The following is a 13,979-nucleotide window of genomic DNA, read 5'->3' on the forward strand; positions in this document are numbered from 1 at the left end:
GCAATGCATTTGTTACAGTACAATACAATAAATTCTCAGGAATAGAACTTGCCTAATAATTTTGCACACAGTGTAGAAATGTGTGCCATGTGTGTGGTTAGATGACACAATCCAGATGTTTTTTTTTGTAGCCATTGAGCTCTATCCAATGAAATTAGGCTAGACATCATTGTGCTGCAATATCATGTATTCATCTGCAGCTCTTTTTGATAGTCTGCTCCTCTGAGCTGGTCGAGTGTCCTAATTAGTTTTCAATTGACGATACATTGGCAGGACCACATCAGATTCTTGGCACGCGTCAATGTTACCGTGCATGTTCCAGTTGGAGCCCACTGAAGCGTTGAAATCAAAACTGAAATAAAAACACAGAGCAGCTTCTACCGAGGTGTTAATTGAAGAAAATCAGCAGCCAGATCAAGGTGAACAACGCCGAAACAGATAAGAGTGCCACATCTTATAATGTAATTCACAAACTACATGAATCAGGATTTATGATGGAATTCAGTCACACAGATGAATCCAATGCTATGGTATGATGAACGCTCCACTGCTCAGCCATAATGCACATGCTGATTTTGTTTGTATTCTTCAATTTGGATAACTGTTGACCAATTAGATTTAATTAGTTACAAACATACAAGTCATAACTAATCCGTGTGTTGAAGAGGGGGAGGGAGGACACAGGGACATGAATACTATGAGTGATTACGTAAGTCATCACAGAACAATGTCACTCTAAGGGATGACTACATGAAGCCATCTTTGTGCTTTTATTGGCTGCTGGTGAACCATTGGACGACAATGGAGCTGAGTCTGTGCAGCACTAATATGACTGAAGGATCATTGGCTTAAATCTCTACTCGGGGAAAATCCTGCCGGACTGAATGTGAAGCATTCATCCTTCTCCGGTAAATTCCATCAGTTGTGCAATACGCTGAACATTGTATTGGTTGTGCTGAAACTGCCCAGTGGTCATCAGCTTAGCAAATGGTGCAGGACTGGACCACCCAGGTGGCCCTTAAGTATGTGTACTTAAAAATAACACTTGCTTACTGGGGTGAATAAAATATGACTCTAACACCTTTTTAGCCTAAGTAGACTAAAGGCCGTTTTATGGTTGTGCGTAGAATCCACGGTGTACCCCCGCAGACCCCTCTGCATCTACGCCGGACCCTGCGCCGTAGCCTGACGTGCACCTCGCGAAAAATGTAACTACACGTTGCAATGACGCAAGTCGCTCGGCCGTGGCTTGGTAGCGTTGCATTCCCCCCGACTCATATCCTGATTCTCCTTCTCCATAGCAAAATGAAATCAAGGAGAAGGTTAACTTTTCCTTCTGCAGATTTCCCACCATGGTCAGAAAGAACAGGGGAGACATGGTTTCTTTCACTATGACTCTAGAGTCGCTACTCGCTCCCAAGCTAATCGCCGTCACTCTCTCACTCTCGCACAACCATGAAAAGGCATGAGGCTTTGAGGCTGTACTTCATGCTACAAGCTAACGCCAGCAAGCTACTGTAAAATGTTCACAATGTTGTTAACTTGCTGATGCTTTGAGCAGGTTTAAAGTTTGTCCACACCTTAGTTTAGCATGTTAGCATCTTTTTATTAGCAGCATTAACTGGCTTGGTTGAATACTTAATTCTGATTGGTTAATTACAGTTCTGCAGTTTGCTATTTATGTATAACAGACCGCTGCTAAGTATAAAAGGCCGTTGCCATGGACCAAGGTCTGATCATAGATTCTGGGGGACCATTTTCAAAGCAATAATATCCCTTTGAAATCAATATTTGTGCTAATACAGAGCTTACGCCGGAGAGCCGTGCTCTTCAGCCATGAAGTTAACCCTCCCGGCCGGGACGCGGGGGTCACCAGCAGGTGTCCTCTGTATGAGCAGCGTGTAACAAGCTGTGTAACAAGCTGTGTAATAAGCGGGATAATGTAGAGCACGCTGGTCATTATGGTGAATTAAACCACTTCAGGTTGATTCACCCCGTTGTCTGTCAGGGTTCTAATTCCAATAACGACCCTTTCGTTCTACATTATTCCTTACCTAAACAGAAAGTACAGCTTTGGCAATAGGGGAATCCCTTTAGTTTTGCAGGTATTTAGTCATGAATCAAAGTCTGTGACAAATTATAATGTTGACCAGATGATGGTGCCAGATTTAAAAAACGTCAGGGGATTGACAAAGTTCTAACTCTTTTCCTATGGAAAATGTGAATGTCCACACCAAATGTCACGCCAATTCATCCAGAAGTTGAGACGTTTCAGTAAAAAACAGAAATGTCAACTTTATGGAGGCATACAGAAAAATAAAATTTGAAAATGTTCCCCTCATGGTTGCACTAGATGAAAAGTCGTGGGATCAACAAAGACAGTAAGCTACAACGGTGAATGTTGAAATGTCTTGAAAATCTGTCTAAAAATTCAGTAAAACAAAACCTGTCAACCTCATGTACCAATAGAATACAAGTCTGGGAAAGTCACTATGTTTATCCAACGTGCAGTCGGAAGAGATCGAGCATTCGGCCATTCTGGTGTCAGTAGGGAGCTCATTCCACCATTTGGGAGCCAGGACAGCAAACAGCCAGAATTTCATAGAGTAATTAGTTGTCTCTCGCTGTGAGGGTGCAGCTAGCAGGGTGGCTGATGTAGAGCGGAGTAGGCCGGTTTGGGTATAGGGTTTGATCGAGTCCTGGATGTATGCTGGGGCTGATCCGTTCGTGGCCTTGTATGCAAGTACTAGTGTCTTGAAGCAGATGCGGGGAGCAACTGGTAACCAGTGAAGATAGCGGAGGAGCCGTGTAGTGTGAGAGAACTTGGGGAGGTTGAAGACAAGTTGAGCTGCTGACATTTCGAACTTGTTAAGAGGCGAAAAGCACGTGTAAAACTTGCCGGGTTTCAGCCTCCTGGGTGCTTACGCTAGCAGGAGGATAACACGGTGTACTGATTGTTTCCTCTCTACTGACAGAACTCCAAATTTATAGATCACAGAGCTACGTGTTGAAATTGACCAGAAATCCTATTTAATCCTCTTGGGAACATGAATGTTCATTACATTCTGATTCCCAACTTGTTAAATATTGACGCATGCGCAGAACCCCTTGGTGTCATTTTCCAGCATGCAGGATAATAAAACTTAGGGTTAGGAAAAGATCATGGGCGGGGTTAAAAGATGTGAATTTAAATGAGACAGGGGACACAAACAGGACACAAACCCAGCCTCTTGGGTGAAAATCCTGTGTTGTTTGACACGTCCACCACACAAACTATTGTCACCCTTCATACTACGCCATCTTACAGTGCTGCCGTGGACCAGCTGCTCTGCCTGTGCGTCCCATATAGACCCTAAAGGGGTCGTGTGTGTCTGGATCTGGCGCTGAGGGCCACGGACGAAGCATCAGTGTGTTTTCTCATTTTGAAGCAACAGCTACTCATCTCAGGGTCCATTCATCCTGTTGACAAGTTGGGAGTGGGACCGGCTTGAAATGTCTGTACAAAATTGCATGCCAATCCATTTAATAGTTGTTGAGATATTCTAGTGTGGGCCAAAGTGGTGGACTGACGGACCGACATTGCAATCTCTTGATTCTCACCACTGTCTGGCTTCAACAGTTGAAATAAACTCCTCAGTTGTAAATGTAATGGTTGCATAAAATCGACGTAAGATCACTATCCATCCATCCATCCATCTTTATCCGCTTATCCGGTATCGGGTCGGGGGGGGCAGCAGCTCCAGTAAGGGGCCCCAAACTTCCCTTTCCCGAGCCACATCAACCTGCTCGGACTGGGGGATCCCGAGGTGTTGCCAGGCCAGGTTGGAGATATAATCTCTCCACCTAGTCCTGGGTCTTCCCTGAGGCCTCCTCCCAGCTGGACGTGCCTGGAACACCTCCCTAGGGAGGCGCCCAGGAGGCATCCTTACCAGATGCCCGAACCACCTCAACTGGCTCCTTTCGATGCGAAAGAGCAGCGGCTCTACTCCGAGCTCCTCTCGGATGACTGAGCTTCTAAACCGATCTCTAAGGGAGACGCCAGCCACCCTCCTGAGGAAACCCATTTCGGCCGCTTGTACCCTGGATCTCGTTCTTTCGGTCATGACCCAGCCTTCATGATCATAGGTGAGGGTAGGAACGAAAATTGCCCGGTAGATCGAGAGCTTTGCCTTCTGGCTCTTCTCCCTCTTCGTCACAACGGTGCGATAAACAGAATGTAATACCGCACCCGCTGCTCCGATTCTCCGACCAATCTCACGCTCCATAGTCCCCTCACTCGCGAACAAGACCCCAAGGTACTTAAACTCCTTCACTTGGGGTAAGGACTTACTCCCTACCTGAAGAAAGCACTCCATCGATTTCCTGCTGAGAACCGCAGGGCCTCAGATTTAGAGGTGCTGATCCTCATCCCAGCCGCTTCACACTCGGCTGCGAACCGATCCAGTGAGTGCTGAAGGTCACAGACCGATGAGGCCATCAGGACCACATCATCTGCAAAAAGCAGTGATGAGATCCTGAGCCCACCGAACTGCAACCCCTCCACCGCCCCGCCCCGACTAAGCCTTGATATCCTGTCCAAAAATATTATAAACAGGATTGGTGACAAAGCGCAGACCTTGCGGAGGCCAACCCTGACCTGGAACGAGTCCGACTTACAGCCAAGAACCCGGACACAGCTCTCGCTTTGGTAATACAGAGATTGGATGGCCCTGAGAAGGAACCCCCTCACCCCATACTCCCGCGGCACCTCCCACAATTTCTCCCAGGGGACCCGGTCATACGCCTTCTCCAGATCCACAAAACACATGTAGACTGGTTGGGCATACTCCCAGGCCCCCTCCAAGATCCTTGCGAGAGTGAAGATCTGGTCCGTTGTTCCACGGCCAGGACGGAATCCGCATTGTTCCTCTTCAATCCGAGGTTCGACTATCGGCCAAACCCTCCTTTCCAAGATCACTAATCAGAGACAAATATAAGTTAAGATTTAAGCTGTCCGTCACTTCTGGGGAGTGGGTTTTTTTGCAATTCAAACTGTCACCCAACAGTTTGATGAGTCAGTTTTTTCAAGGTCTCTGAAATATTACTGAAATAAATGTAGGCTTTGGTAATGATATTCATGGAAATATTTGGAGGCATTCTACTGTCTTTCATATGGTAAGTTATTGTGTCTATTGTTTCGTGGTGGATATGGAAATGCCTTTTCTAAAGTAATTTTCTCTACGTATTAAGGGTAACTGATTGAAGTAGATAACTGATGGAAACAAGCTTAGACTCCCACACATTTTAGACATTCTGGACGGAGACTTGCTGATACATGAGTGAAAGTTTTAATTTCCAGTTCAGCAATTCATAAATGAAAGATAAACACATCTTTAAATAAACCATTGGATGTAAGCTTTGGGACGGCAATTTGTTTTCCAAGCACTTATAAGTCCCGATTGCTGCCCTGATGCCCCCCCCCCCCCAAACACACACACACACACACATTACTAACAGAGGGATCGGTCCACACGAAGTCTCATCTTCATCATTCAGATGATTCACACTCTGCCGCAGTGGAATTGTGCCTTTATTGTCTTAGCTGCTCGACTTGACAGACACTAATGAAATGAATGACAGAATATATCCCAGCGTAGTGCTTAGCCTCCACACATACATCCAGAGTCCCTGCCCACAGGAAGTGATGGAATGGAATGCCGTATTAAAGAATTAATTAGTCTGGAAAGTCTCACAAAAAACTCCAGGTTTTCGGTCCATCTCCAAAGCAGCGAGCCCTTTCGCTGCATCCTAAATGATCCATGTCATTTGGTCACGCAGGTGCATCGCTGCCTCTCACAGCCTGAGACACATCTCTTCACTGCACTCAATCTTGCTTTGTGCATTTTAGGCTTCTCTTCCTAATCCCCATGATATAGCTTACTTGACATTCTCTCGTAATGTATTGCACTACAGCTGTCAACGCTAAAGACCCTCATATTCTGTCGCATCACTCAGACGCTCAGTTGGGTTTTCAAGTCTAGTTCACAGGGGCTTCCTAGGCCTGTAAAGAACCATTATGCTCACTATTGATTAATCTTTGGATCGGTTTTGCAACAAATCCATTTGTTTTATCTATAAAATGTGAAAAAGGTGGCGCTGTCAAATGTCTTTTTGTCTGACCGACAGTCCAATACCAAAAGACGTTCAATTTCCACGGATATAAAACGAAGAGAAAAGCAGTAAATTCTCACACTGGAGAAGCTGCAGCTGCATATTAATTTTCCGCTGATTGACCAATCGCGTACACTCGATTTAAGACACATATCACATAATTCAAATATCATCAGTTAGTTGCATGTTGTCTCACTGGCTTTCCTCATGTTTCCTGTTCAAAGGCCGAGTTCCCTTAGGGACCAAAACGAACTACACCTCGATGCAAACGTCAAGAGAACAATATGCTGCCTGCACGTTATTTATTTATTTCGCAAATACAACTATTCATGGCCACAATATAAATTGCATGGCCTTTGACAGGTAGCATGTCTCATTGTGCTTTTGAGATTGTTCTTCACTTGTAATGAACAAAAGCTGGCTGGGAAAGAACAGCTGTAAGTGATGAAGAATGGCTGTAGCTGCTATGGATTTTTCAAACTGTCTGGGTTGACTCTCCTGACATTTAGGCTAACATAGAGAGACAGTGAGCAAACACAATTGTTCACTGTAGCCCCAGTGCAGAAAATGATAAAGTGTGCACACACTCGTTGTGGAAGACACCAGCCACTGGCACTACCTGCACTGACTACTGCATGACTGGACTTTACTGTTTGGACCTTGAGGTCAAATCCTGAGTGTAGTATGACCAATGGTGTAGTCTACAGGATACGCAGGTATACGCAGTATACACACTAAGACAGCTCCAGGATTTCCATATACCCACTTAAAAATGCCCAATGACACGTAACAACATACTTTCCATTATATTTTGGATTATCATATGTGAACTTTTTCTCTGCATAGGTTAAATAAAGGTATTTCCACTGGTAAGTGGTGTCTAAAAGTGTTTCAGAAAGCTGACAAAGAATTTGTTGATGCTCAAAACTTCCCTGGGGGAGGACACCCACAGAACCCCCCGTCCCCACCATGATATACTCCAGCTTTCCCACGGGCATATTCTGGCCCATAGGCCAATATATATATAGAACAGTATACCCACTACAATAAAAAAAATTCTCACTCCTATTTACAACAAGGTATTTACTTACAACAAAAATTGCATATTTGTGTTTTCTCTACATGCCTTTCAATATTGTTATCCAGGAGCCATGAGGCAAACACACACATATTTCTCCAATGTGGCTGTACATTGGAGAAATATGTGTGTGTTGCACAGCATAACCAATACTCTCAAAAAGGTCATCTTTTTACTGTCTGATTTCACTGAGAAATTACTGGGGAGACAGAGACCCCTTCTGGCCGGTTTCTGTGTTACTGCGGTTAGCCTGAGCTTAAAAGAACCAGTTAATATAACATTTATAGACTTCATTTTTCTGTTAATAACATATTCTACATCTCAATGTGACAGTGAATGTTTTAGTAGCTGCCTACAGATTTCATCGTAGGAAGCAACCTACTTGTTTCCCATTTAGACAATAATAGATAATAGACACCTGTAATTAAATGAAAACACTACTAAATGAGTCATCACATTCTGGCAGATTATGTTGCACCTTATTTGACAAACGAGTGATACTGGCAGTTTCAGCGGAAATCATACCAATTTAAAAGCTGCCAAAGTGTTTTGAAAGTTCTAACTGCAAAGATAAATATCTGTGTTAGAGAGGAAGCAGGGGAGTGAGAGGACAGACAAAAATGAACAGATAGAGAGAGAGAGATAGGAGACAGAGAGTAAATAAGGCCATCGGGGAAATAAGTACAGTCATTTCCATGTGTGTTCCTCTGAGCTGGAGTTTAACAAGCTGTGCATAAACACAAGGCTGTGTGGGTGGACGTTGTCTTAATCAGTGCTATGAAGCTTCAGCAGCAAACCTACCGGGAGGAGATGCTTGTTAATTGAGATCTTGATCCTCCAGAGGAGTCTGCCATAACTTCCAGCTCTCCATTTCTTTTTCCTTCAGATATTTTATTAGCTCGCGCAGGCCACACTTGAGGGCACAATTTAATGAGGTTTGTGCATTGTTGTTATTTGTGGGAGGCACCAACCTAGCATATCTATAGAATGATCTGATTTTAAAGGCAAAGATAGTCAGACAGAAAAATCTAGATTTGACCCAAATTAATGATTTTAATTGTGCAAAGTTCTTTAATTGTACTTTTCCATTCATGGACTGATTTGCTGTGTTGCTTCAACAGTAATTATGCTAATACAAAATACATGTTTCTAGACACATTCAGTTGTCTACACATAAACCAGATGTGCAAATGATTTGCATCTAGGGCTGTAATCAACCAAAGAAAATCTTAAATAACTGTACTGTCCCGCAGTACTTGCATTATATTAAAGCGTCTGGGGAACGCTACCGTCGTTGTTGGAGGGTGCGCATGTAGTTATAAAACGATTATCAGACTATGAAATATGCCAATTCTGATATATTCATATAGCCTACTCAAAACAGACATGGCAACCTAACGTAGAACAGTTAGCTTACCGTTTTTAGGTGATATGCCATTTTTGAAGTCAAGCTGCAATATGTAAACTGTTACTTGCAAACTTTGCATTCAACTTTTTCTGTTATCTGCTTTTGTAAAATTCTGCCACACTGGCGATGTCTTCGACATGGTAGAGGAGGACTGACTGTATATTAAACACTCACAATTAAAGAAATATTCAGGAAACCACTAAAACAAGACTTTCTAGTTCTTTCTTCAATCTGTCCCCAGTGGGTTGGGCTAATCCAAATAAAGTGAAAACAAGGGGGGGTGTTGTGAAGACAGACTGTTACCTGTGAAACAGGGATGCTCTGAAAACACCCCCATTAGCAATAAGTGCTTTCCACCCATAAACCGTAACGGTCTATGCTTCCACCTGATGAAATAACACGGCAAAAAATCGCCCAATCAAAATTTTGTCCGAGCCAGAACGTATCAACCAATAAATCGACTAGTCGACTGGGAGATTACAGCCCTATTTGAATCTTCCAAGAGTTCGGTGGTTTCTGTGTCAGATACAGGACATCTTGTTAAATAAGTAGGCCTACCAACATACTGCCACACACCAAGTTTTTTTTCATGGACCAAACTACCGAGTTCTGTTTATAGTTACCTTTTCTCTCCTCATCTATTCTAGCATTTGTATTTAAAACCTGTTACTTAAATGTCTACATAAATTCATAATTATTTTTTTATTCTATTTTTGCCTCTGTGCAAGCTAAATTTGTTTGTTCTTTGATTGATATTTGAATAAGATATCTAGCCTGACAAGCCACATCCAGATGTTGGGTCTGGGAACTCACTATTGGCAGGGCTCAATCTGAGGGGCGGGATAAACTGTTGTCTTTCAAATTCCCTCAGCACACAATAGGATAGCGCTACAACCAATCAGGGCAATGCTAGTTGATAGATTCAACTTTTGCCGTATCCAGTCAGCAAAACTCATCTTCTTTCTTTAAGAATGACTTCAGAGCTTAACTCCAAGTCTTCCAGAGTCGCAGCCGAAGCCGATTCAAAAGACAATCAAACTTTTTTTCAAGTAGCAGAAAATTCACGTGGAACCGTTACAACTCTGCCGTCCTAATGTCCGCCCACCGACTCCGACATTCACCGCGACAAAGGGAAAACTTCATGATCGATGACTTAAAGAACTGTCCAAGGCAAAATAGCAGCTCAAATTATTAAATATTTCATTAAATAAAGCAAAGATTAGAGACCAGTAATAAAAACTTTGATACTTTTGTGATTGATGATTTAAATAACTGTCCAAGGCAAAATAGCAGCTCAAATTATTAAATATTTTATTAAATAAAGCAAAGATTAGAGACCAGTAATAAAAACTTTGATACTTTTGTGATTGTAGACGTTTGTTTTTTCTTATTTCTTACCCCAATAATCATCTCCGGGCCACTCAGATTTATCTTGTGACTGTAGAAGAATCTAAATGTTAGATCAGGAAACAGAGGATTAACTATGCGTTAAGTAGTTATAACTAGCTCCACTTTGTATTGATGCATCAGTATAAGGGCCCTATTTTAACAATCCAAGCTCACGGGGTGAAGTGCCTGGTGCAGGTGCAATGGTGGCTAACTTTAACCCCATTTTACAGACATACACACTGTGCTAAATCATGTCTAAACAAAAATTATGACCACAGATTAAGAGATACATCAAGCCTCTAAAAAAACGGATGAATGCTGGCTCGGCGTTGTTGCTCCTAGAGAGGTTCCCATACCAGTATCGATATCGCCTCCAATACTGCCTAAAACAATTACATTTTCCTTAAGGCTTTATGTGGTACTGGGTCAGTCCATCAACTCCAATACTTCCCGATACCACATAATAAAGCCTTAAAGAAAATCTACATTAGTTTATTTATGTTCTTTTTCCGTTATGACTGACCATCTACAGTGTTCATTTTTTGGGGTTGTTCATGTTTCACAAAGATTTTAACCCGTAGCCATGCAGACAACAAATCCCATCCCATCCATACAGAAATAGTAGTATACAGCTTTTAAAACATAATAAAATGTATGACACGCTGATATGGGATCAGTACTCTGTATCGGCTGATACACAAGTTCAAGTATCAGAATCAGAAAGCAAAAAAATGGTATCAGACCGTCTCTAGTCGCTCCATTTCTGATTGAAAAATTAGCTCCAAGTATTTCAGATTTTCGTGTTCTTTGTGAAAAACAATGTGTAAAAGAGGGGACTCACCTAATCAACTTGATTTGACTATGAACACCACAAATATCTGAACAAAGGTCAAGCAGACTGAATACTTCCATCATTAGTGCAGACACAATTTTGTTATTGGACAATTTCGTCCTACCTTGGAGGGTAATGAAACAAAGTGAGCTCACAAATGTTCAGAATGTTAAATTTGTCAGAAGTTAAAATACTATACAGCCGTTTTGTTTTTTCATTTTTTGTTTACTTTGGTTTGATCAACAGAGTAAAAACCAACAATATGAGCATTAAATAAGGGACCAATTAAAAGACATTAGAAATGATGTGCATTTATTTAGTCTCCAAATGTTTGTTGCCCTTGTGAATTTGTTTGCCAAAATCTTAACTGAAGAATCATACAACATTGGTGCAAACACAAGCCTGATGCTACAAATCTAAGCCGATCATGCCGAGTCCTTGATGTTTTGTTCGGCAAACACTCGGTGGATCGGATACAAGAGCTGCATGAAAAAGTCTGTGTTGGGGCAGCTGTCAATGTCCATTTCTCAACTCAGCTTTCATCTGCCTCCAGGTTAATGTTGTTGCCAAACTTGGCATAGAGGTGGACCTTCAGATCACCCAAAACTTGCTGTATCGCTGACACTCGTTCCTCAAGGCCTTTGACCTCCTGCTCCAGTGTTTCCTGATTACAGAACATGAACTCCAATTACACAACAACCACTACAGTTATCCCATACGAGGCAAACAGTGGGCATTTCCATTAATCAGTTTGAAATAAATTACCCCCACTGGGTGAGTCAATAAGAACACATTCTGAAGGCAGGAGGAGAAAATGTGATGAAGAAAGAAAAAAAATTACTGTGTATATTAATGTGCACTAAATTATAATCAGCAGATATTTCAAGTTCAAAAGTGAGCTGTTCTCAACATGTTTGTCATTGAATGTGTGTAGCAGACTTCTCCACATCAATCAGTCTGGTCCTGCACAGCGTGCTTCGCTGAGTGATGAAGCAGCCGCAGATACAAGGACTAGTCATGCACCGTATGAGGAAAATGTGCAATACTGGACAACGTTGAATATTGTAATAATATTACTTCAGATACATAAACAGATATTACTATTTACACAGCTCTGCCGTTCTGCTGCTTTCAGGATTCTACTAAAATACAAACTGTTGAATTTAAAAGAAAAGAAATAATTTATTTTATTAAACATTTAATTATATATATTTTTTTAAAGGCATTACAGAAAAAAAAAATTTTTTTCATTTAAAGTGCAGTTTTCTACTGAGATTTTATTTCAACTCACACGGAAAATCTCTGAGTGTCTTTCACGATATGTCGTAGCCTTTTGCGATAATGATAAAAAAAGCCCTCTGTAAAGGTCTTAAGTGTTGTAAAAAGCGCAATATACAGTGAGGAAAATAAGTATTTGAACACCCTCCTATTTTGCAAGTTCTCCGTCTTAGAAATCACAGGAGGGGTCTGAAATTGTCGTCGTAGGTGCGTATCCTCTTTGGGAGACACAATCTAAAAAAAATAAATCACAATATATGATTTTTAAACTATTTATTTGTATGATACAGCTGCAAATAAGTATTTGAAGTATTCTATCAGCTACAATTCTGACCCTCATAGACCTGTTAGTCTGCCTTCAAAAAGTCCCCCTCCACTCCATTTATTATCCTAAATTGTATGTACCTGTTTGGGGTCGTTAGCTGCATAGAGACAACTGTCCACCCAATGCAATCAGTAAGAATCCAACTCCTAACAGGGCCAAGACCAAAGAGCTGTCCAAAGACACCGGAGACAAACTTGTAGACCACCACCACAAGGCTGGAAAGGGCTACGGTGAAATTGCCAAGCAGCTTGGTGAAAAAAGGTCCACTGTTTGAGCAATCATTAGAAAATGGAAGAAGATGACTGTCAATCTCCCTTGGACTGGGGCTCCATGCAAGATCTCACCTCGTGGGGTCTCAATGATCCTAAGAAAGGTGAGAAGTCAGTCCAGAACTACACGGGAGGAGCTGGTCAATGACCTGAAAAGAGCTGGTTTCCAAGGTTACTGTTGGTAATACACTAATACATCATGGTTTGAAGTCATGCATGGCACGGAAGGTTCCCCTGCTTAAACCAGCACATGTCCAGGCCCATCCTAAGTTTGCATATGACCATTTGGATGATCCAGAGGAGTCATGGGAGAAAGTCATGTGGTCATCCATCCATCCATCTTCATCCACTTATCCAGTCGGGTCGCGGGGGCAGCAGCTCCAGTAGGGGACCCCAAACTTCCCTTTCCCGAGCCACATCAACCAGCTCCGACTGGGGGATCCCGAGGCGTTCCCAGGCCAGGTTGGAGATATAATCTCTCCACCTAGTCCTGGGTCTTCCCCGAGGCCTCCTCCCAGCTGGACGTGCCTGGAACACCTCCCTAGGGAGGCGCCCAGGAGGCATCCTTACCAGATGCCCGAACCACCTCAACTGGCTCCTTTCGACGCGAAGGAGCAGCGGCTCTACTCCGAGCTCCTCTCGGATGACTGAGCTTCTCACCCTATCTCTAAGGGAGACGCCAGCCACCCTCCTGAGGAAACCCATTTCGGCCGCTTGTACCCTGGATCTCGTTCTTTCGGTCATGACCCAGCCTTCATGACCATAGGTGAGGGTAGGAACGAAAATTGCCTAGATCGAGAGCTTTGCCTTCTGGCTCAGCTCTCTTTTCGTCACAACGGTGCGATACACGGAATGTAATACCGCACCCGCTGCTCCGATTCTCCGACCAATCTCACGCTCCATGGTCCCCCCACTCGCGAACAAGACGCCAAGGTACTTAAAGTCCTTCACTTGGGGTAAGGACTCACCCCCTACCCGAAGAAAGCACTCCATCGATTTCCTGCTGAGAACCATGGCCTCAGATTTAGAGGTGCTGATCCGCTTCACACTCGGCTGCGAACCGATCCAGTGAGTGCTGAAGGTCACAGGCCGATGATGCCATCAGGACCACATTATCCGCAAAAAGTAGCGATGAGATCCCGAGCCCACCGAACTGCAACCCCTCCCCGCCCCGATATCCTGTCCATAAATATTACAAACAGGATTGGTGACAAAGCGCAGCCCTGGCGGAGGCCAACCCTCACCTGGAA

The 13,979-nt window shown here is 43.0% G+C and overlaps 1 protein-coding gene and 1 long non-coding RNA gene across 2 annotated transcripts in view; both read right to left on the bottom strand.

Moving 5' to 3' along the window:
- Positions 1 to 848: 848 nt before the first annotated feature.
- Positions 849 to 7,009, bottom strand: LOC117948063. The gene is made up of 3 exons (XR_004657382.1): positions 6,840 to 7,009; positions 4,107 to 4,111; positions 849 to 859 (listed from the first exon to the last, which is right to left on the bottom strand). It is a non-coding gene; the product is annotated as an uncharacterized LOC117948063 (long non-coding RNA).
- Positions 7,010 to 11,081: 4,072 nt separating this feature from the next.
- pfdn4 (prefoldin subunit 4) overlaps positions 11,082 to 13,979 on the bottom strand; it is a 7,602-nt gene continuing 4,704 nt past the window's right edge. The window contains exon 4 of the mRNA XM_034877512.1: positions 11,082 to 11,521. Within this exon, the coding sequence (XP_034733403.1) occupies positions 11,390 to 11,521 (132 nt within the window). The 3' untranslated portion in view covers positions 11,082 to 11,389. The remainder of the gene's footprint in view (positions 11,522 to 13,979) is intronic.

This window comes from Etheostoma cragini, chromosome 7, assembly GCF_013103735.1.
Source record: "Etheostoma cragini isolate CJK2018 chromosome 7, CSU_Ecrag_1.0, whole genome shotgun sequence".
NCBI classification, from domain to species: Eukaryota; Metazoa; Chordata; class Actinopteri; order Perciformes; family Percidae; genus Etheostoma; species Etheostoma cragini.